The sequence below is a fragment of the Lepidochelys kempii genome, chromosome 10 (assembly GCF_965140265.1).
Source record: "Lepidochelys kempii isolate rLepKem1 chromosome 10, rLepKem1.hap2, whole genome shotgun sequence".
Classification (NCBI taxonomy): domain Eukaryota; kingdom Metazoa; phylum Chordata; order Testudines; family Cheloniidae; genus Lepidochelys; species Lepidochelys kempii.
Window position 1 is genome coordinate 53,665,152 of NC_133265.1, and position 25,258 is coordinate 53,690,409.

General features: G+C 39.5%; 1 protein-coding gene across 3 annotated transcripts in view; it reads left to right on the top strand.

Moving 5' to 3' along the window:
• The window catches only part of RORA (RAR related orphan receptor A), a 552,459-nt gene that overhangs the window by 361,979 nt on the left and 165,222 nt on the right, over positions 1 to 25,258 (top strand). For all 3 annotated transcript variants that reach the window (XM_073303639.1, XM_073303636.1, XM_073303638.1), the window contains exon 2: positions 22,750 to 22,779. In XM_073303639.1, the coding sequence (XP_073159740.1) occupies positions 22,750 to 22,779 (30 nt within the window). The remainder of the gene's footprint in view (positions 1 to 22,749; positions 22,780 to 25,258) is intronic.

Consider the following 25,258-nt stretch of genomic DNA (forward strand, 5'->3'; position numbering starts at 1 on the left):
TTGAAAAAAGACCCTGGCAACTCCGGTCAGCACTGCTGACCAGGCTGTTAAAAGTCCGGTGGGCCAACCACAGCAGGGCAGGTAGGGTGCTGGCCCAGCTCCGCGCGGCTCCCAGAGAGCTGCTGGCATCGCCCTCTGGCTACTAGTCTAAGGGGCGGCCACGCGGGCTCTGTGCGCTGCTACCCCCTCAGTGCCAGCTCCACAGCTCCCATTGGCTGGGAACCCCAGCCAATGGGAGCTGCGGGGGCAGTGCCTGCAGTCAGGGACAGCATGCAGAGCCCTCGTGGCCGCACCTCTGCCTAGGAGACAGAGGGAAATGCCTGCAGCTTCCTGGGAGCTGCCTGAGGCAAGCGCCACCCGAAGCGCACACCCCAAACTCCCTCCTGCATCCCACCCCCGTGCCCCAGCCTGCAGCCTCCTCCTACACGCCAAACCCCTCAGCCTCACCCCAGAGCCTGCATCCCCAGCCCAGACACCCTCCCATATCCCCCCTCCTGTCCCAGCCCAGAGCCCCCTCCTTCACCCTGAACCCCTCATTTCTGGCCCCATTCCAGAACCCACACCCCCAACAGAGAGCTCATACCCCTCCCCAAACACCTTCGCCCCAGCCTGGAGCCCCCTCCTGCACTCCAAACCTCCAGCCCCACCCCAGAGCCCAAACCCCAACCACTTGCCCCAGCCCAGTGAAAATGAGTGAGTGAGCGAGGGTGGGGAAGAGCGAGCGACGGAGGGAGGGGGGATGGCGTGAGCAGGGGCAGGGCCTCAGAGGAGGGGTGGGGCAAGGGTGTTGGGTTTTCTGCAAATAGAAAGTTGGCAACCGTAAATATTGCTCTGTGTCCCAAAGGAACGAGCGCATACATGTAGGGATTGAAAATAGTCACTGAAGCCATGTGTCCACTTAGGGAACAAACTTCTGAAATTCTGTGTGTTCTTGCTGGCAAGGACTTTGTAGGGTGTTTGCCACTGGGGGCAGGGGGGAAGCTTTTCTGTGATAGGCATACTAGCATATCCTGTAGCCAGTGCTTCCTGTCGTGGTTCAGCCAGGAATTTGGGAGTCAGTTAAGTAGTAACACATTGTCATGTTTTGTTTGGCAGTGTGGACAGATCATTTTTCTTATAGCCATGTTATCACCGTGTTGTAAAAACCTGCAGTAGTTTTAAACATGGTTCTTAGCCTGCTGTCAGCCATGGCGTGGTTAGGGCCTGAGGAGTTGTTAACCAGACATGAAATGGAGAAAATATAATATAAAAGACAGTTTTCCCCAAAATGATACTCTATAAAGATAAGGAAGGTTGTTTAAAATAGTAACCACCTAAGCTGGGAAATTACAAAATGACAGCTATTAGTCAGTATTTACTGGCAAGGGGAGACAGTAAAAAACCACACATGTTCAATATAGTGCAGCAAGTAAAGTGACTTGGCTTACTAGACAGGATAATAGTGCAAGGATCTGTTCCTCTTGAGATAGTTGCAAGATGGGGACAGATAACAGTGGGCTGTCTTTGTTATGGGAGTTTGGACATGTATAAAGCTTATTTAGTTCCTTAGATAATATCCTGATATAGCCTAATAATATGCTGTTTTTACTCTCTCCTGGCATTTTTCTTGCCAAGCCTGAATGCAAAGGATGGCCTGGCTCTCAGATTTCTGGGGGGGGAGGGTGGTTTGGGCTGTAACTATGGTGACATACCCTTTTTTTGTGGGAAGAGAAAGCTAGTATGATCTTGGATTCTGTATGGTTTTGGAAGGGAATATGACATTTTAACAGCAAGATTTGTATATATTCTATATATAATGAGGGAGAATGTCCCACTAAATCAGATAGAGAAAGCTATTGTACTGCTTAAACAATAAGAACATTAAAAACCCTGATGCGCCAGAAAGATCTCTATTCAAAGCACTGAAGCACCCCAGCTAGACCTAAAGGTAGGATTCTGTAAGGTGAATCTCCTAACAAGCTAACTTTTCAAAGGTTTTTGTGCTCTAAAGAACTTGAAAGCCATGTTTAAAAATTTAAAGGCCTGATATGTTCCAGTTCTGTGGAGCAGCAGAAGGAAGAAGCTTTTTACAGTGCTATAATTCCCCAACCAGCAGCTCTTTAAATTAAGATGTTTATGACAGCTGCTTCCACTTAATGGAATGTACATTGCCTTGGTCATTAATTATTGCTTTTTATTTAGTTATTACTTGTATTCAGTGAGTGCATGTGATTATAATCCTGCTGTAGTCAGTGCAGTAGAGCATCCTTTTCCTCTGGGGGGAGGGGGCGGAAGCTTTATATATCTTTCTAGTGGCTAAGAAATTTGTAGGAACATATTCAACAAACAGTAACTTATGGGACCTTTCCCATCCTGCAGAATAATTTAACTTGGCAGTGATCCATCCACCTTAAACCTTTTCTCACTTTGCAAGCAGTCAGCTCAGAACTAGAGTCCAGTGGGCAGTCTCTGAACGAAGGTATTTGTATTCAGCTTCCAGAACTGGTCTTAAGTGCCTAGTAAACCCTACAGCTTTGTTTCATTAATTAGAGACTCCCTTTCATTGATTTGTGAAAAGCATTGGCCAGCACTTGAGCCTAGTATTCCTTCAGCCTAGTAAATATTTATACAATTCCTTTATGATGTTCATTCATGAACGGTGCTCATTTTCCACGTCTAGAAGAGGCCCCTTTTCAACATGTTAACGATTTCCTTTTGTGACCCCTGCCAAGTGCTGCAGTTGACGTAGGAAGGAGGTGGGGCATGGAGGCTCAGGTGAATTTAAATCTAAGGGATCCTAACAGAGCTTTGTGAATTAATGTATCTCTGAATTCCACTTGGCTGAATTGCTATTTCTTCATTATATTTACAGAGTGCTGACTACTTGATTGGAAAATGGAAAAAAAGTTGAATAGCAATTATTGATTTAAACTTTAATGTGCTGACTGGCAAGGCTATCATTCAGTATCTGACAGGTAACTAAGTGCTAAATTGTGATGGCAGCAGGTTAGGAATCTATCAGGATACTCACATGAACTCGATCCCTGTCATATCTGAGCATCTCATAAACATAAGTGCATTTATCCTGAGAATCCTTGTGAGGCAGAGCACCATGATCCCTCTGTTACAGATGGGGAACAGAGTGACTTGCCCAAGGACACACAAGAAGTCTACGATAGAGTCAGATCTCCCAAATCCCAGTGCAGTGTCTTAGCAAAAAGACCATCCTTCCTCGGTGATGAGCAAAAAGGGTCATGGTTTCAAAATTCCAGCCCTGGGTGTGCCTACAAAATCGCCCACTCACTTGGGAAGATGTGCAATCAAAAATTCACACATGCTATTGTGCGTGAAAATTCCCTGTGTGTACATATAAATGCAGGGTCCGGTGCATGGAGTTTCTTTAAGGGTACAATTGAGGGGCTGTTTTGAAAATTTCTCTAGTGCCTTTACTTAAACGTCTGATTTATCTTGAATGTGGAAAATACCCAAATGTTACTTTTTTGCTCTTCAACTCTCCTTTCTGCAACCTTTCCTTATCTTGTTGGTCAAGTGCAGCTGGCAGTAGCATCCATGCAGCATCACTGAAGGGGCAGAATTCCACAGTGTTTAAAACCTGAGCTGCAGTTTCTCAGGGTTTCTTATTTACAACAGAGGTGAGGAGCAGAAAGACAAGAAAACATTTTTATGATGACTTTCCTTAACTTTCTCCAACTCTGAGCCTGCCATGGAAAACCAGATATATTGCCTACCACAAAGAATGAGTACGTGGATCATGCCAGGATACCACACGATATCTCACTGGGTTGCACTGATGTAACACAGTGGACTTTTCTCCATTGTGTTGAGTTCACATTTAAAGCAAGGTCTCTTGGAAAGGCATTTTCAGGATGTGTGTTTCGCGCTACGTGGAAGGCTACAGTCTCTTCAAGAATTTTCTTCTTTTTGTTTTTGTATACAAATGGCCTCCCCACAACCTGATTATAAATGAGCATTGGTCAAGCCATTGCTTAGGCATAGTATGTATGCGGGGGAGGGGTGAACACCTCAGCCTCACTGTCTCTTAAGGGCTAGCCTACACTGGCAACACTAAAGCGATGCCATGGCAGTGCTTTGACATGGCTTGTGTGGTCCTGGCACAGCGCTGGGAGAGAGCTCTAAAAAACCCACCTCCACGAGGGGCGTAGCTCCCAGCGCTGGTGCACTGTCCACACTGGCACTTTACTGCACTGAAACTTGCTGCGCTCAGGGAGGTGTTTCTTCACACCCCTGAGCAAGAAAGTTGCAGCGCTGTAAATTGCCAGTGTAGACAAGCCCTTAAACACTGTTGTACGTAGTGGGTTGCTGCTGTGTCAGTCCCAGGATATTAGAGAGACAAGGTAGATGCGGTAATATCTTGTATTGGTGAGAGAGAGAAGCTTTTGAACCACACAGAGTTCTTCTTCAGGTCTGGGAAAGGTATTTGGAGTGTCACAGCTAAATTTAACAGGTTGGGGGGTTGTTTTGAAGGCCAGAAGTGGGGGTTCAGGAAAGATTTCTTTCAGGATGGGGTCCCCATTGAGTATAGGTTGTAGTTGGACAGACGTTGTTCCAATAAAAGATATTATCTCTCTTAAACTGATTACTACATGTTTTAACTAGTAAGAACTTAAAATATGTACTTAGAAATGTCTGCTACAGCCAGGTTCTACCGTGCTTAAAACTTAGCTCTATAAGCCATGTGAGTTGATTGTTCAAAGCATATTCCAAACTATGTCATGAGTACCAAACAGCTCAGGGGACAATACTGCAACCCTTATATGGTCCTGTTGAATTTAATGGGCGTTTTGCTTGCATAAGGAGTATAGGAGTAGCCCTGCAGTACTTTGGAACTCCTCAGCTATTTTACCCTCCTTGGGAGCAATTCAGAAAAAAACTCTGATCGCTCAGTGCCAAATCTGATTAAAGACAAGTTAGGGAGAAGAAATAATGCTAAAAGTTGGTTATAATATCCAAGATTCTTGTACGATTCTCCACTATTCTACATCTCCTGCCTGAGGAGAGGATCATGTCACGTTAAGAGTGGAGTTTTATCCTACCCATTGAATTTCCTGACCTACACCTTAATCCTGCATTGTGATCTGCATGGGAGCAGCACTCCACCTCCACGGATCAGCAGGCAGGATTGGGGCATTCGTGGATTGAAACTGAAACGATCTTTTCTTAACACAGGGCTTCTTTGGGTGTTCTGCCTTTTTAAGAATAATTCCAAGGGAGCCTATGCTGCTGCCTAGGGACTTTTAAGTCTCCATCTGCTGTGCAAAAAGTAATGATGAAAAATCCTTACAAAATTCTTGTAAAATCATTTTCTACACTAATAGCTTGGTCGTATTTGCCTTCCACCAAATACTTCAAATATTGACTATTAGCCTGCCAAGGTTGTTAAAGAACAGGGTTTGAGTTACCTGAGCACACACACAGCTTCTGAAATCAGCGCCATTGTCCTACCAATTCTTTCACCTGTAGTTCCACCAGCGTCCCCCAACAGCTTTGTTCACCTTTTTCACCAGTTTGTCTTGGCACTAACTGGCACCCGTGTTGGCAGCTTCAGTAGAAGTCAAGTGTTGAGGCTCAAGTTTGGAAAGTTTAAGCACATACTTCAACTGAGGTATTTGCTTAAATGCCTTGAATGAATGGGACTGAAGACTGAACTCCTTCCGTCTCTCTGTTTGAGAGGGTCTATCATACTATGAAATGAAGCTAATGAACAATGCGAGGAAGCTTGCACTGCTGAGGCTTGGTGGATTAAAGAGAACTCTGGTGAATCCAGCAACTTTTGCCAGCACTACATTTACATATTAAAAAAGTTTTTTTGTTTTTTTTTTAAATTGGCGCCAGAACAAGCCATCCTACACCCTGTGTTTGCCTGGAGTAAGTTTTTATATGGAAATACCTTTTTGTAAGATAGTACTTAGAACGTTTAGAGTTTGTTGAGCTCATTGATTCTGCCGGGAATGTGCTGAGTTTGAGTAAATATGGAGGGTTTTTACAGCAGCTGAGCAAAGCCCTCTCTCAGATAAGATACCTTGTCAGTGAAGAGCACTCTTAAATCTAAATGCCTCAAACACAAAATCTCTCCTCCCCCATCCCTTGCCTTGTCCTCCCACGCTCAAGTCACCTCCCCCCCCCCCCCCCAAGTCGGATAGTCCTGGATATGATGCCGTTAAAATGAATTACAGAGTAAAATTCTGCTCAAAATTCTGCTCTTGGGCTCCAATCACTAGTGTTGCAAATTTGAGATATGTATGTGAAGGAGCCAGGTTATTTCTTCCTCCCACCCCTTGTTTAATTTCCCTGGAGCCCTGAAAATAACTAGTGTGGGATTATTTGGAGATATTCATGTCTTTTTGCAGCTACAGTGCCTTCCTGTTGCTCCCAAGCATTTGCAAAAGCTCTCTCTGAGTTCCTGAGGGGAATGCTGTCTACAGGGATCAGAAAGTTTAAGGAAAGAATTAAATGTTCCCATAGCCACTTTGCCAGTTAACGGTGATTGGAGATTGATCCCAGCTTCTTCTGGGGGCAAGGGAAGTTGGTATAAAGTGCAGCCATGAATTGAAAAATCTTTTCCTTTAACCATATTTCTCAGATTCTACATAATTGGTTGTTTGCCTTAGTGATGACTCTGAGATACTGAAGTTTGCCCAAATAGGGTATGAATAGCAATATAACAGTAGCACCTAGGGGCTGCAACTGAAATCGGTCCAAACACTTAGTGAGGGACAGTCCCTGTTCTAAATAGCTTACAATTGAAATAGACAAGATACAGGGTCAGAGGAGCAGAGTATATTATTCCCATTTTACAGATAAGAAACTGAGGCACAAAAAGATTAAGGGACTTGCCAAAAGTCATCCAGGAAATCTCTGGCTGAACAAGGAATTGAACATAGATCTCCTGAGTGCTAAACTATTCATACCACAAAACCATTCTTATTCTTGAATTATACACTGTTGACATTTAAACCACAAAACTTAAATCTGGCAGGTTCAACCATGCTGTGTAGACCATATCAGCCTGTGTAAGAAAAGGGATATATAACACAGCTAAGCTCCTGAGGGTTCAGTACACGGAAGGAAAAGAGAGCAGAGTCAGTTGAAAAAGAGTGTTGAATTTGGGCTGTTTCCTTCACTTTAGTACCAAAATTAGCCTATTTCTGTGCCAAGTTGCTCTGCATATTTCCCATATTTAATGTAAATATTTGTTGAAAAGATTCTGCTGAATTTTTTCAAGTTTAAAAAAAGTTAGAAAGCTAAAAGCATAAGTGGGCTCTATTGAAAGACTAACCCAGCAATTTAATTCAAAGCCCTGGGCCATAGTCTGGCTTCAGAAGCACCTACCATGAGCCAATTGATTTGACTGTGAAACCTGTGTGCATACCAACAGCAGAGGATAAGACATATTTTATTTGTTACACAAATTTATTACCATGTATTATAATCAGTAATAGCCACCCAATTGCCGTTAATAGGATTATAAATCTACCGGGGGACTGGCGGGACAGATGCACAGGCCCCCAGCTCCAACACTGCAGCCCTTTCTGTTCCCACTTTTGCGTATAGTATTTTTAGGACAGCAAACTTTCACTTGATTTAAAATAACACTTCTCCCAACCCCCATGCAGATATTTCACTACTAAAAATAGAGCTTTTATGGCAGACTCTTTGACCTTCCTAATGGATTCTTATTGGTAAAGTGCCGATGGGTCAGTGCAACTGTGTCTGAGCTTGTACATTCAGGATTGTCAATGGTATTTTAACCTGGCAATGAGGATGCAGGATCACTGGAGCTATACTGCAATCTGAGAGAAAATGACATTTGTATGATGGTGGCAAATTCAACCTAAATAATGAAAACAAACAAACATTCCCCCTTATTACCCCCCGCCCCCCAAAAGAAAAACTTAGAATGATACAAAAGTCTCTATATTTTGAAAATATAAATATTAACCTTTTGGGATATTGATTCATTCTGTCTGTAGATATTGATCTTCCTGAGACCGCAAATGTCCCTTTCTACAGATGGTATAAAAAGGAAAACCACTCACTCTTAAGTTCACATTTGATTTCATTATTTACTGTAGTTCAGATATTTCGGAAACCTTTTTATTATAAAAGGTCAAAAAGATACTTAAGGGCTAAAACATTTCATTATCACCTTGCAGTATTTTTCAGACCACTGTAATTTTTTACATGCTGGATTTAAGCACTAGAAGATAATCATCTCAGCAAAGGAGTTAATCTTTTTGACTAGTTTCATTATGCACAGGGATCTGAAGACATTTTGACTGTGCCATGAATTCCCAGCCATGATAACAATGTAGCAGACTTTACACTGCAATATAACTGGCATCCAAAGGCACATGAAAGTAAAAGATTTGCCATGACATTTCACCATAAGGAGAAATGCAAAATATAGAAAACTAGTATGGAGAGGAGACATGTATTAACATATTGTGCCAAATTCACCCCTTGTGTAACTCCTTGGCTTGAGCAGAGTTAGATCAAAGATTAATTTAACCCATATTGTCAGTGTATGTCGCCTATAAGAGAATTCCAGTTCACAGCAGGAGAGACATCAGATTCATTTTAGCGGGAGTTTTACCTGGGTCAGAACTGCAAAGTTGAACCTAACATACTATAATATTCAACTGTAATTCTCTCTAGAGTTGTGTTTAAGATCAGTTTCCATTATGTTATGCATTTGTGTTGAAAGAAGCTCAGGTGATCAATTAAGCAATAAAAGTAATTTTTTTTCTAGTATGTGAACATTTTACAATGAGAAAAGAATACTCTTTTTGGATGACAGGATTTCAGATTGGTCATAACAGCCTTGCTTTATAGATTAGAAATGGCATTGCACTTCCCAATTTTTATCACCCCTGTTGTGTGCAAAAAAAGTAGTGTAAAACGGTTGTTCAAAAACAATAGCAACAAGTACAGTGCTCACAAGATGGCTTAGTGGGAATTACAAATTTGTCAAACTCCTGTCAAGAAATGTAGTTCCCATCAGTGGCAACCAGTTTATTAATTTTGCTGGAGTTGACAGAGTTTTCTCTAGGGTGTTTTCCCCTTCCCTGAAATAAGTTTAGTGATTTAAACGGAACTCTCCAGGGAGCTCTGCACTAAAGGAGTCTGAAGTGTTGAAGTGCTACTTGTGCTATATTCAAGTCTCACTTTTTGCACAAGTCCTCAGCATAGCTCCTTCCCCCTCCTTATTTCCCCCCATTCATCCACAGCTGATCAAGACATAATAGAATCTGCTTCTCTTCCCCAGGAGAGCAAAGCAATGAGAAGTTGAAATTCAGTATATTTTTGAAATGAAAGGGAACTCGTCTTTAAAATTCAAAAAGTTACCATGGAGAGAGCCTACTGAAAAGATGCCATTTTTGAGACAGTTAATCTCAGAAGAATTATGAAAGTCAAATTTACAAGCACATTGGTGATATAGTATTCGGTTGGGATAAATCAAGCAGCACACAAGAAATTGACTTTCCAGATCATAAATACTCCTTGAAAAAAGACCATTCTTCAGAATCTATAACAGAGCCATTGGGCAAAGAGAAAATATTCCTTGCTAGAGAATATTGTTTATCTTTTAATTAGGGTTAAAATAGTCCCCCAATTGTAATAAGAAGTTGATGTCCACTGCTGTTTCCATTCGAAAAATAATGGGCCAAATTCATTCATACTATAACCATACTGAAGTCAGCGGGGTTACACCAGAGATCAATTCAGTCCAATAAACTCTCCCCATAGTTTTTAAAAAAGATTTCGCACTAGAACTAACATTTCCTTATGGAACAGCCCTATAGGATTTTGAATGACAGAATTTTAAATTCTATAAGACTATAAAAACAACACTGAAAACTCTGTAGCAAGGCCGTAATTATCTATTAAATACTATGGGATGGTTTAAAAAATTATAGAAAGATTTTAATAAAGAATGAAATCCTAAAATTTTAGACTAATTTCCATAGGTTATTTCTTAATTTTTTTATTCTTATTTAGCATGCTTTCACAGTTGCCACTGATATTATTTTGCACCCATATTGATTAAATATATACTAGCTGCAGTCACAATGGTTCAACTTTTTTTAAAAAAATCCAGTAAATCAGGATATTTTCCCCATCATCATTTTACAAAACAAAATATTCAAAAGCAAAATGGTGGAGGGGGGAATGCCGGTGATATTGGGAGTCATTCTTTGTGTTTTTGGAGAATGTCCCAAATTGAGACTCCTGATGTGATGTTAGAAAATTATGAGAGTTATCTCCAGGACATAGGCCCAGTGTTCAAATCCAAGATGTCTGTTGATTAAACAAGTGGTTATTTTTATTATCGTGACCCCTTTTTCAGTGATGTCAGAATGCTTATCTTGTGACATCACAATCATTCTGATGCCTTATGAAATGGTTGCCAAAGGGAGAAGATAAGGATGTCACCACATAAGCAGAAGGAGTCATTGGGATAGAGGACAGAGTGAGAAACTCCTTACTCTCATACCTTTGTGAATGAAGACTACAGCTAGGAGCCAGGCACCCATGTGTTTTTAATCCCAGCTCTGTGGGCTTGAGCAACTTTTATAATTACATTTGTGTCTCTTTCCTTGTCTGTAAATTGGGGATAACACTTGGATTTTGAGATGTTTGCACAGTGCTTTGAAGATGTAAAGCACTGAATAAAGTAAATGCTAAGTATTATTATATCTGCACTAACTGCAAGGAGAGCACACCAAGCATTCCTTGTATAGTTGAATACTTTTCTGATATGGGATAAATCTTCATATTTTCAAATTTACTTCAATGTAACTATAAAATTCCTTCACTGCATTGCTCATATCTTTGCAAATGTTACAACTCCACCTGAAAGGTAAAGCACTTGCTAGTTAGTCACTACATGCAGTTGTTATGGGGAGCAAATTATAATAATAATAATTTGATTATAAATTACATAAGGAATTGGCAAAAAAAAATTGTAGTCTGCAAATATACCACCTGCTACTGCATTCCTGTTTTTTGTCAAAAGTTAAGCAGGGGTATACTGGGTCAGTACTTCCTTGGGAGATCTCCAAGGACTGCTTGAGTGTTAGAATGGAGCTGGTGACTCAATAGATGGTACACTTCTTCCTTAGACAGTATTGAACCAATGTCCGTGTGTTGTACTAGTTGATATTGGGCTGTTAGAGGTGCCATCTTTCAGGTAATATATACAAGTTCAAGCCACTCAGGCATAGGAGCCAGTGATTTTCTACAGTATGGTATTACTGCTAGACCTATAGCAGGTGGCTTTCCACAGCCACCATAGTATCCCAGCAGTGCTTAGACATTTCTTATGTTTACCTGTATTGACAAGGAGAAGCATGCAATTGAGAAAACAAGATATGTATTATAAGCTTAGAAATGGCTTGAATATTGGTTTTGGAGGGTGGCAACAACCAGAATTTGGGAGAAAGTTGCTGTTCTCCAAGGCATTACCATGATTAAACTATTAAGACAGTTACCCCGTTCTCTCAGCTGTATAAGTATTTTTTTCTGCCCTTTAGCTACTGTGCTGATGAAGGATTTTCTATGCAAAACTTGTGTGAAGATTTCCATCTATGTGAAGTCTTCCCTTATGTACAGTCTTGAAGAGAATGGGGAATCCTTCTGTGCCTGTGTGCAATTTGTGTGCACCAGGGTTAATTGAAGAAAATATGCACTGAAGCCAAACTGGAATTCAGCCAGCAATACAATTGTCTCTTTGATATGCAGCTCTACAACACATCCTAGTACTATATTTTACAATGGGCTTAACGCCTGAATGTAGTTCTGCTAAGATAACTTCTCAAGGTGAATACCTGACATTGCTTCTCTCATGGACTGAACCGTAAAGCCATTAACCTCACAACTTAATGAGAACAAAATTAAATACCTGATAAGATTTATCTTGTCAATAGAAGTCAAATGGGAGCGCTGTTTGGTTCTTTAAAATATTGTTTTCTAATGTATCTATTCTTAGCTGTGTTAGTATGTCACTAACTAAATGATACATATGTGACAGAAATTTGAGTTTCTCGTGTTTCAAACCTAATTATTTTTCTATTAAACCTTAGATGAAAATAGTATGTTAAACTTGGGAAGTATCTTTATCTGAATAAGTAGTACTATTTATGGACATAGGTCAAGAAATACTAGACATGGGCCAGGCTCTGGCTGCAAAATTTCAATGTGAATTTTAACCCCCCTGAAAGTTCAAGAGTTTTGAGCTGAGGGGCTTTGGTTAGTTCATTCCAGGGATGTGACAGCTCTGAGATTTGAAGTTGGAACCCTGCCCCCTACCACAACCAAGTGTGTGTGTTGGTTCAGGCCCAATGAATAGGGCCAGCCACCACCTGAGCACCCCGACATGGCCAGGGTGCCTCTGCTGTGTCCAACCTGTTTTCCCCTTCACCAGACCTCTTGCAACAAACTCCGGAGTCTCTCTTTCAGTCACAGCCCTTCTTAGGGTCTTTTTATTTTAATTAAATTAACAATGTTCTCAAACAAACACAAATAAATCTTCTATCCTGGCTTTAGCTGGGCACAGCTCCCCCCCCCCCCCCACTTCCTGAGGAACTGTGCCTTCCTCGAGAACCGCTGCAGACCCCCACTGCAGCTTCACTCTGCAGACCCCATCCCTGCAGCGTTTTACCCTGGGGCCACTGGTTCAACCCAAGTGTGACTTGTCCTGTAATTAGGGCTGTTTTAGCCCCAGGCTCTCCACCCCACAGGCAAGCCACCCTTTTGCACCATAGTATAGAAAAACCCTGGTGATTCAGCAGTGTTACCAAAGCTATACAAGGGATAACTATTATCTCTATATCTCCATGCAGTAAAAATACAGCACCAGGACTAAATCAACAGTACCACAAGAAGCTCAAATAAAGACTACATAGAAATAACCCTTATTTTCAATTCAAACATTGATCATAAAAGTGGATCTTGTCCATTACCATCTTAACTGTGTTCCTTAAGCACCTTGCCGTTCATTATTAGTAAACAGAAGGTTAGCAACATACAGCACAACAAATGTACAGAGACATAGTATGGTATTCTACAAATACAGGTTACCTCACAGCATCTACCAATTTGCTGTATTTCCAAACCAGTAGATAATTCAGAGGTTAGTTCAAAGACTGTTTCAATCATTATTCTGAAGTCTATGCCAAATCCAGTTTCATCTTTATAGTCAATGCTTTCCCTCCTCCTTTTGAATCAAAATGTTCAATGCTATTTTCCATTTTTATACAGAACTTTCAGTGGCCAGTAAAGAAATACTGGCTTTATTCAAACATTTTATAATGTTTGCCCACTATCCTAATTTTGCCCAGCAGTTTGAATGCTACAGAAGCTGAAGTACTATTTTGAAGTACTATTTTAAAAAACATATGAATGCCTTAGTGCTGGATTTCCAGGAGGACTCCCTTTTGCCTGCAGTTTTTCAGTATTTGCAGTAACCACTGGCATCAAGGGATGGAAGAGGTAGCATTTGTATTATGTCATGCAAGAGAATTAGTCTCCCTTTAATTCATTAGTAAATTGTATTTGATAATCCAATTTAATGGTCAGTGTACAGATTAGACTTCCCATACATAAGCTGTTTCAGAGACCCTACCAATATTTTTCTTTTAAATGAGCATATTTCCTTATTTTGAATGGGGAGAAATCCTCTGTCTGTTCAGCGTTCTAACTGTTTTGGGAAACAACAATGGTAATGCAGCTATGTGTGTAGGATAATTAAAGGTGTGTCCTTTACTTGAAACCATAACAATCTCCATGACCCCTAGAATTAAATCTAGAGAAATCCAAGGACATGGGCATATTTGACTAAATCCAGAGAGAGCGCTTAGTTTTCTAATACAGATGAGCCCAACCTGCAGAGTTTGCTTCAACATGCAAAGCTGACCATGGTTTTTGATCCAATTTTTTATTCAACCTCTTACAAAGACTGAGGCTAGCTGCATAGATCTGGAATTGAACTTTCCCACAGTCCTGAAGTGTTCTGTGGTTTTGATTTGGGGTCTTCTCTAGCGTTAAAGCAAACTTCAGTTCTTCTGACTTTTTAAAGTATTTTGTAATGTACATAATGCATTAGACTAAATAAATTAATGTTGCATGTTTTTATGAATCTAAAGAAATGATATTTTACATCAACATGATACATATTTAGTGACTTTCATCAGGAAGGATTCCAGATACTTGAAGTCAAACTGATATGCCAACGATCCAGCACCAACATGTGGGGGTGGGAGGTTGGGAAAATTGCCTGTTTTGCTCTGGAAGTCCACTGCATTCTCCATGGCTTCAGGAGTCATTCCAGCAGTTTGCTGCTTAGGGCATCCTGCGTCTCCCCCTTTCCCTCCCGCTCATTGCAGCTTCCTCCATTTTAAAGGCCTTCTCCCTATCATACAAGATTGACAGGATCAGAAGGGCAGGGTCAACCCTACCACCAGGGCTTCTCTGGCACCTTCCTCGTCTGTGTGGGGTTTATAGACCCCGTCACAGCCTGCCTCAAGACTTTTGAATGCTTGGGGTTGGCACTGCTGTGTACATTAATAGGGCAGTGCAGAGATGCTTGTTCAACTCATTCTGTACCTCTTCTGTGTATTGATGTAAGACTTCTTTAGACTACATAATTAAATAAGGTATTGCTTCTAAATATAACTTTTAACAAATATATGCTCGCATTTTTGTTTTATGCAGAAGGTCAGGGGAACAATCAGGAAAAGTTAACCTTTTATAATCCAAGATGCAAGAAGAAGCAACTCCCACACTGTCATCAGAGGAGTAATATGGGCTATAAGATGTTCAAAATACAACAAATATGTCTGAAATCAAGAAGCTCCCATTGCTTCATAGTATTGAGCTGCTTGTGGTCATATCAAACAGTGAGCTTGCTAAAATGATGCTAATCGTTAAACAATTCACATTTTCTGGAATGTCCTTTTTGTCTAAAATCAGACAAAGTGGAAAGAAAGTGGAACTCTAGTCAATGAATCAAATAGCAGGAAGGGCCAACCATAAGGACTGATTCCCCTCAGGAAGCTGCACACATTACAGAGCTCCTTGGCTGTATATCTAGTGCAGGTTAAATGAATTGTTCCCATTAGTGAGATGATAGGACAGCTCCTTTAAATGAAGGAGACTCTGTGCTTTGAATGTCACTGCAAGGAAAAGGTACAGGGCTTATAGAGAGAGAGTCTGTCGCTTGTGGCAATATTTTACTGTCATAATTAAAACTATATAAAATGATGGCTTATAGTAAGACTCACAGTTTGGATAAAATTTATAATAAGAAGGCCTCTTTTTAAGAGATGTACGATTTCTTTATGTTTTGTAGCTTATCTGAAGAACAGTGGTGGGGGGGGGATTTATAGAATGCTGTACATTAAACTGAATTCGCTCCCCATAATTGTGTTGCACTGTAAGACTATTTTTAAATCCTTACTTCATGGTTTGCTCAGTCAATTGTGTAATTACTAGTCATTAAAACAAAACTAATTCAGAGTTTTCCTATGAAGCCTCTTTTTTTTAGATACAATTCTAAATTATATTTTACTTTTAATACACTAGGTACAAATAGGGAAAATAAATTTAGGTCAACTGTATAGAAATATATACTACACTGATAGTTGCCATATAAAAATGTAGAGATTTTTTTAATATGTTTTGTCTGTCTGTTTTTTCTTATCTATTTCATTACTTATTTATGGAAGAAAAAGAAAATACTTAAAGGTCTGAAAGACCTCCTTGAGAAAAAGCAAGTCCAAGAAAACAAGTGCCGGATACCAGAAACTTCCTTAAAATTGGGGCTCAGCTCATCAGTTTTCCCAATTAGTTACACCAGCATTCTCCATTAAGGGGAACCAGAGAGTTTAATCCACTCCAGAGGAGCTCTGCAGGAGTAAAGCTTGACTCAGTAACTCAAGGGGACATAACTGACGTCCAGTTAACTAGGAGTTAACTCAGTCAAGATCTAGCAAAAATCAGGGTTTCACTGCAGTGAAGAAGTGTGAAATGTTGCTTTCATGATCAATACGAGGAGAAGATTTTCTGTGCAGGATCTGACCAGTGTTGAAGTTTCTCCTGCTGCTGGCAGTGGCCAATAGCTGATGCTTTATGGGAAGAGTTTTTAAAAAATATAGCTGGCCGGTTGTCCAGTGTTATATACTGGGGAGAATGTTGCATGCCAGCTCTTCTGGTAAATAAAGGGTGTTGTGCATCAGTGTAAACTGTTTGGGTTATTCCTCAGTGCATGTGTGTAATAGTCGCATTATCCTAGTACCAAACGTTTAAGGTTGGAAAGTGAAATTTGTCTCTAGAGTCAAGATTTTTGCCCTCTGGAATTTTGGCACCTGAGGTGAGACAGTAAGAATTTATGAGGTGGGAATGTTGAGAGCAAATATCAGCAAATGTTCAGGGTTAGGGTTTCTACAAAGTGAGAGAATAGCCTTTGTAACGACAATGACATTTGTTCTTTTTGATGAGTATTTTGGGTTTCTGGAGGAACAATAATAGTTTTATTGGCTTTTTCAGAGGTGAAGTCACTTTGAGGTGTAGGTGTTCAGCTTTATGAAAAATGAAGTTATAAAATGATGTTTCCAGATCACATAGTAAGTCAGTATCTGGAAGTCAGATGGTGTTGCCAGGTGCTCAGCACTTGCTTAAATCAGGCCATTAACCTCGTCATAAACTACTTTTTAAATACTCAGTGTTTTTCCATCTGGAGGTCTCATACTATCCCCATTTTACATATGGGGAAGCTGAGGAAGAGAGTTTAAGCAACATGTCTGGAGAATCTTGTCTGGACACAAGGGTGATCTGTACTCCAAATATAGTTGGAATTTTAAGAACCACAACAGATCTCCATTGGTAGAAATAAGGCAGGGTGTCAACAGAACTGGCTATAGACATGGGAGAATCAGGACTGGAGTAGAGCAAGCAGGGGCCCTAGATACATGTCTCCCTCCATGGCTCTGGCCCTGCCCTTATATCGTGACCTTGACCACACCTTGGGGTAGTTGTGGCAGGGTGTCTTCCTTTGTTGCAAGGGAGGCATAGAGAGCAGCCTGGAACTCCCTTCTTTCCCCACCAGGATTGGAAGCAGGAGTCCCTTCTCTTCTTCTGGAGAGGCAGGGACAGCAGGATGGGGAATCCCAGTCCTTACCTCAACTGCTGGGCTCTCTCTGCTTGGGTGGGAATTGTTTCAGATTGTCTGCTGACATCACTGCAATGATTATGCTTGGTTCACATTTCCAAGCTGTTCTCCCTAACTCTGCGGGTTAGAAAATTGCTTTAAAATAAATAAGTGGAACTTAAAACTCCTGTGTCACCCAGGAACTTAAAACTCCAAAGTACCCAGGCCTTCATCCAGCCCTGGGAAGAGTATGCAGCATTTCCAGTTCAACCAGGGAGTCAAAGGCCTAGACCCTCAGTGGTATTTAGGCATCTAACTCCATTTGAAATCAATGGGAGTTAGGCACCTAAGTACCTTTGAGGATCTGAGCCCAAGAGACATTGAGTGCTCCCCCTGTACACCATTCCTTTATAATAAAAAAGCATGAGCTAGCCCAAAATAGAAATTGTTTTTGCCATGGTGAGCTGCTGTTCTATCGGTAACAGCCAGACATCCCCTTTTCTGTATGAGCAAGCTTTAGGAAAGCTAAAACCTTACAAAATATTTTTATTCTCATAATTTCTAAAGTGATTTTTTTAAAAAAGCTTTTATGTAATTATAGAATGCTTGATTGTTCTTATATTCCTGATTGTTTGATGTCTAGTGTATGTTGTCCTTGCAACCCTAGCACATAATTTATTTCTCTTTTGAGTGAACTGTAAGCATTAGTGTCCATTAACAATTTTTGAAACAAAAGTACTTGGAGCACTTTCAGTAATATGTACTGATTATCATTAACAGTTCTTTTGTCCTAGACAAGGACATTGTTTTGTAACATCATTTTGTTTGGTCAGACCCGCTCAGCCTGCATTTACAATATATGTGTGCATTTTACTTTTACCTTGACCATCATAAAAACAGTGCCAAGAAAGATCATGTGACTTCTTCGAGCCAGGGATCCCTATGTACTTTATATAAACCATTGTTAAACATTCTAAAAGAATGTATTCCTGTCTGAGTACATTCAAGTCTATTATTCTGCTTTTCGAGGTTCTCTGCAAGCACCCAAGTGTTATGTATAATCTACCACCTTAATTGCTAGCTTCTAACAACGATAAAGTAAAAGAGAAGTGGAGGGATGGATAGAAACACAGTAGGATCCGGAAGATTGTAATACATTTTCTTTCTGATTTTACACAATACATCAGGTGGGAAGCCTAGAGTTAAAAAGTTGTAATGTTTTTGATTCCATAATGACAGGTCTATAATGTGCCATAAAAACACTAAATTCCAGAATTTCCAAAAGTTACAGTGCTGACTTCCTGATTTTTTGTAACCATGCCATTGATAAACAACTAATGTTGGCTTAAAGAGCTGAGCTAGTATTATAAAGTCAGTTTAAATTAATATTAAGTAAAGAAAATAAAACATTATCCTGGTTGAAGCATTCTGATGCCCAGTTACGTGGTCTGCCATTGCTGCAGGCCTTTCTAAAGACAAAATTTTTTGGAACAGTTTTCTCAGAGGTTTAAGAAAACTGTATGTAACTACTGCACTCAAGCAAATATTCCCTTGGATGTTTTAGAGAATAATGAATTCTGCCAGATGGGACTTTTTACTTATCATTCTTTACATCAAAGTACAGAAGTTTTCCCCTTGAAATATGGAAAGTTGACAATTGTATAACAGCAGTAATAATCCGAGTTCACAGACTAAGCAATGTTTCATTATGCTTCTTTAGATGTTATCTGGGTGAGCAACTCCAAGAAATGGCTTATGATCTATAAAATGTTTGGGTTTTTTTTATTCTCAAAAGACATTTTTATCTCTGTTTGAAGTTGGCTAGTGAAGGTCATATGGCTAACTGCTTGCAAAATTATATCCTATCCCTGTTGCTAGGTATTCTTCCTCAAGTTTATTCCATAGAGAAACCTGTTTTTGTAAATATCACCCATAATGGCAAATGATGTATATTTAGTGGGAGTGGAAAAACAAGTGTCATATAAATTCTTTTCACTTAAAACAAAATGAAATTGCTTGTTGCCACATAGAGAATTGCATAGCAACATGTTAACTTGACTAGGATTTGGCATTGATTGGGAATGTCCAGTCACGCTGCTGAATTGATAAACACCGTGATAAGTGTAATATTGAAACTTTCACTCACTGATAACCATGGCAATGATATACTGTGGTATTTTCGTGACATTTCCTTTGCTTTACTTTGAAGTCTGGCCAGTTGAAATCAGGAAATCTTTCTGTATTAGCAACACTGAAGCTGTTTGGTTTTGTTTCAAAATTAGAATGAAAAATTGGCAGTTTAAGACAGTGATAATCTCTTTAAGTTGTCACACATTACTTCAGAAAATCACATTGAAAATGAACCCATGTATGTAAAGTGAAACGTACTGTAATCTGATTTAACAATTTTGAGTTTTTCTTAAATGGCATTTTTAATTGAGGTCAAAGGATTGTATATGCTCCCACTTGTTTACAAAAATAACACCTGGTGCTTTATTTTAGACACATCTTGGAGTTTGGTCCCATGCTGAGTTGTGGATCATCCATGCCATTTCCATTTTACCATATGCATTTTTCCATTGTATTCCATTTTCTATTCCATTGTACAAATTTAGCATCCAATCCTGCAAATATTTAGGTACACAAGTAATCCCATTAAACTGAATGGGACTAATCAGTGAGTAAAGTTGATTATATGCATTAGACTTTGCAGATTTAGATCCTTAAGTGATCCCATTGATTTCAGTGGAATTGACTGCTTCTGTAAAACTAGTGAGATATGGCCCATAGAAGAGAAATAGAAATCTGGACATTAATAGCGTTAGTATTTGCTGTGAATGATTTAAAATTCATGACAGTGCTTAGTTTATGCCTCATATCGACAGATTCTTCAGAGTTATTTGTACATTTCCCTTCAAAACACACTTTTAATTGTCTGTTTCTAGGGGATTATTTAAACATAAGTGGTTAGAATCACTATGCCTTTGTTTTCGTATCGTAATACTAGACAAGATATGCTACAATGACCTAGCAATGCATGGCATATTTATTGTTAAAGCAGTGGTTATAAAGTATCCTATCTGATTAACTGGTTGGATGTCCCAGTAGCTTTGCTTTTCAAAGTTTCCCCATGTGTAATTATTTATGTGGGAGGAATCTTTAAATTTACAAATTTAAAAAATACTTCTTTAAAAATATAATTAAGATTCCTAGTTAATTTTAATCTAGTCCTGTTGAAATCAATGGCAAATCTCACATTGATTTCATTTGTACCAAAATTGGTTTCAATAAAGGCTCAATTAAAATTAATACCTTTGATTTATATACAGCTAATGCCATTGTAATGCTGCGGAAGACACCATCATTGACTGCAATCCAGATGATGTATGTTTTTAAACAGATCTAAAAATGTGTGTGTAAAAGATCTTAAGCCTTATCGGCTGCTAATCGGTAATTATTACAGATACGTTTGATTTGCTAAATATACCACACTTGTTTAAAAATTTTAAGTAGAAAGATATAAACGTTGATATTTCCATCAGTGCTTCATGCGTCAGGAGAAAGTAGTCCCTCAGTCAGCAAATACAGCTAAGTCTGTTTTGTGCTGTGGCAAACCCTATTGTGATGAGGCTGTGAGTAATCAGAAGTGACAGCTTAAGCACTCTCTGTTCAAAGTGATTTCACCGAAAGCATTATTTTCTGAGAAGAGTACACATATGGCTCTCATAATGCTGAAAGAGCACTGATGTATCAATTTATTAGCACTAGAGTTCTGAGAGAGAGTTGCAAATCGTGTTCAGATTAAAGACTCTTTTTTTTCTCTGCGTGTGTGATTCAGTAGAATACCCCTAAGATTGTAGGGGCTAGTCAAATAAGCTACAGCAGAGATGAGGGCTTCTATCAAGGAAATGTTAGGAAAGTTTGTAGTGATGACTTCTGTAAGGAGATGTGAGTGCTATTCTGTAGATCAACCAAGAAAACGAATAATAACAAAGACTTTCTCTCTTGGGGGAAAAATGGGTGTTCTTGTTGAGGGCTATAATTTCAAATTCAAGTAAGTAAGGCTGCAGTGTTACTGCAGTGTTCAGTGCCTCTGAGTTAGGTCTCATCATCAGTTTTGCCAACTTCTGTGATATATGATGTTAAAGTCTGGAGGTGTGTTATTGTGAGAATCTCAGCTTTCCTTTAAATTAGATTTGACTCTTTGTGGTTATGGAGAAAAATCTTGAAAATGTGAAACCTAAAGGCTGAAAAACCATAAGGTAATTTAAAACTCTTTTTTTTTTTAAAAAAAAAATGCTCGTGATTTTAAGCCATTCTTGTGATTTTTTTTTTTTTAGGAGGCCTGTGCCTCACGATTCTTGAATGCTTGATTTAATATTGATTTAATTGTGTGTGAAAATAGGGACACTTTGAAAATGTCATCTTTAGAGGTCAAGTGTAAATTTACAAATGACATCATCTGTTTTTTTGTGGATTTTTAGAATCCACTTTGTCTCGCTGAGAAGTTCCATAACCAAGCAATAGGGCTAAAATAAAAGCTTACTCTTTCTGTATAAATTTGTTTTGGGGGTTAAGGAGATACAGAGCTGCCTTACTTTCATACATTGCAAGCAAAGCCAATCCAAGATTTCATTACAGGTCTTAATCATGAACTAAACATTTCAAATACTTTTATTACTTCCAGTAGTCTCTTTCCCCTCTGACAGAATGCCCCCAAAGCAGAGTGAAGCTTAAATACTGAGAGCTCAGGGTAGAGCACCAGTTATCTACTAAAGTGGAGACAACACTGTTTATGTTCAAGCATGAATTCCGATGACATTTAACGGAGTTAATATTGTCTTTATTTGGTATGATGTATCTTGCCTAGTTCCATTTGTTTTGTTGCATTTTTTAAAATGTCTCAAATTTCACATGAGCTGGAACATCCCCGCTGACTGTCACCACAAGCCTCTTTACATCTTTATTACTTCAACAATACTTCAAAAACATCTTTATTACTTCAACAATATATTTAACAGGTTATATCTATTTTGCTTCCAGCTTAGAATAGCAGCCAATAATGCCCGTATTCATAATGCTGTTTATTTGGTTTTAATGAGCGTGACCTGCAGCTTGCAGTGAAAAGACAACTTGAACTTAATGGCCATAGCAAGTGAATTTCTGTCTTGCTCAGATCTTTTCTGTGCAGGTAGGTTGATGTGCATTGATGGGTATGAATGTGGGAGAATTCTTTACCATGGGAAATAAAAGGTGGAGGCCCTCTGAATGTAGTCTTGTGCCTTTTAGAACAGCCACATGTCTCAAAACAGTTTGAACTTGAATAGGCTTTTGGACAACAAAATCTCAGTGGATACGTAGCTGAGCCTTCGTTTATGGGGAGGAGGACACAGAATAACATTAAAACCTGCACACAAAGAAGGGAGATACTCCTGAATCTAATGTTGAAATCAATGTGACGTTCATCCCTCTTCTTTAGAGGCAGCCGTATGACTGTGATAAGAGTTTAACAATGAAATGTGTATCAAAAGAGTTTACACAATGGTGACTTTCCTAACAATGGTATCATTTCTTCCCTCCAGGTATTTCCGTAACAAAGAAGACACATACATGTAAGTAATACCTTTTGATTTGGTCTTCTCTTACAAATGGAATTCATGGTAGTCTGACTGATGTGCCTCTCAGACTATTAACTGCTTGTCTGATCTGGGGAAGTTCCACTTTACAAACTCTAGTGTGCTTCCCAAGACAGAGTGGTTCAGCCCAGGGATGAAATTTCATCAAAATGAGTATGCAGTGTGTGTGTGTCGTGGGGCAGAGAGAGGGAAGGGAAGGAAAGGGAAGGGGTTTGAAGAGGCAAGGCAAAGCTCTGGGTTCTGATGTATGTGCCTTTCTAGTCAGCTGGTAACTAGTGTATCCTGAAGCCAAGGGAGAGGACAATTACCTTCTGATCTCCCTTCATTTGTGTGCCTGTTACATATGCGATATGCTTCAAATGAAAACCTATTTTTAAATTTTATTTTAAATCTCCTCCCCCTTTCTGTCCACTAGTCTATAAGTGAGATGATGTTGTGCTTGTGCTTAAGGAGAATTCTGGTTGGAAATTAGACATTTTTCTGTTAGCCATCCATATACACAGCCATAGTAAATGACATTGTGGGAACTTATATGGACGTGTGCACTGACTGAACACATATTTACTCCAAGTCCCCCCTGTCACAGACAGCTACTTTTGGGATCAGCCCGCATTCTTACTCCATAGTGAGCCAAAAGTTCAGAGCTGAGGAAATGTTATGATTTGTTACTAGGGAGTGATATTATACACTTCAATGTTCCGAAATCATTATGTCACGGAAGTCAGGTAGAGTGAAGTGATTGCACTTGCCCACCATTTCACGTATCCATAGAAGGAGGAAAAATTAATGGATATAGAATTTGATGAATGCCTCGTATCAGAATCATACGCTCTGCTTTGCAAGACTTGTTAGGATGTATTTTAACAAAGACAAGACTTAGAGGTGTGTTTACCACAGCTTCATAGGGTGAAACCAGTTTCATAAAATCCTATACATTAATTTCACTCCCTATTTCATTCATCATTTTAAAATATCCATGTTAAGAAAAAACACGCTTTAAAATCATGTACCACTAAACAATGTCTTATCAAATTTAATAACAGATTTATAGTCTATGGTTTGTTGATACAAGACATTCTGATGTCATGTTGTTTGAAATGTTAAATGTCACAAACTTGTTTAGAGCACAATGATGGTCCTCTGCATAGGCGGGTGTAGTACTAAAGACTCATTTTTAGGGTCAGATTCTCCCATTAGATGTATAGATATGTGGTTTCCATTGACACAAATGGGAACTACACGTGGGCATCTGAGGGAAAATTTTGGCCCTTAGCTTTTAGTGAATATTTGAGCTCACACTGACTGAGATTGCCAGTACAGGAGACTGAAGTCCTCTGTATATCCGCAGGCCAGGCATTGTACAGACAGCTTCCTTGCACAGCCTTGCCCATGAGCTCAACCCTGGCCTGGAGGGACCACCCTCTCTAGAGGTGGTAAGTAATTCAGAATTTATGTTAGCTCAGTCCTGGGCCTCTCTTGTGCAGAGGCTAGTGATTGTGCTTACTGTACATGGTGGTTTGTGACATGGACTCCAGTCCACCTGGAAATAAGCTGAAACCACCAGACTATATATTTTATATACGGTAGCGCCTTTGACTGACCCGCTGTCAGGAACGCCACTTCTCCATTTTCACTCTGTAGTGCCATACATACGCGAAATTATTCATTAGCCAGAGACCTGAAGACTGTAGGAAAGACTTTCTTAATCCATGTCAGACTAATAAGGAATTGTCCTCACTTATGCTTTAATGGATTGTGCGTCTGGGGCCTATTATGGAAAACACTCTTGTTTTGGAAACCTAATTTGTTGTACTGGATGATTTATGCTAAGTCACTGTTGACAGTGCTGACTAATGATGGGAAAGTATCGTTCTGTATCAGTAACAGTGAAAGATATTCTGATTCATAGCTTGCAGAAAAGCAAAGTTTTGTTTGTGTTCTATTATGTGCGGTAGACACAATCACAATGTATGTGCTGTTAACGATCACACATACGCCCTATGAACTAGCTCAAGCACATATTAGAGGCCCTGTTCTGTGGCATCATACATATGAAGAAAGATCTACTTGTTTGTAATTTAAAGAGAATTGGCAGAGTGTGGTTCTCACTTTGCACATTGGTACCTAGCAGATGTTTCTATGCGCTTCTCTGAAGCATAACAAGAAAGTTTCTGAGCAATGGAAAGATGAGCTTACCCATTAGGCAAGGATCGGAATAAAATGAGTAATATACAAAAGTTGTTGTGTAGTCACCATTTGCAGATAAACACAAGAATTTTCCTTCAACTTTGATTGAAGTTCCTTGAGAACTAAATAACAGTGTGACTAATTCTCTTCAATCAGGAATTTATTCAGACTATGCATCCTTAACAGTTTGTCATAATGCACACTAAGTTTGTCTTTTTTCCTATAATTGTGCAGAAAACAGCTTAGAGATTAAAATGTCCAATTGTGG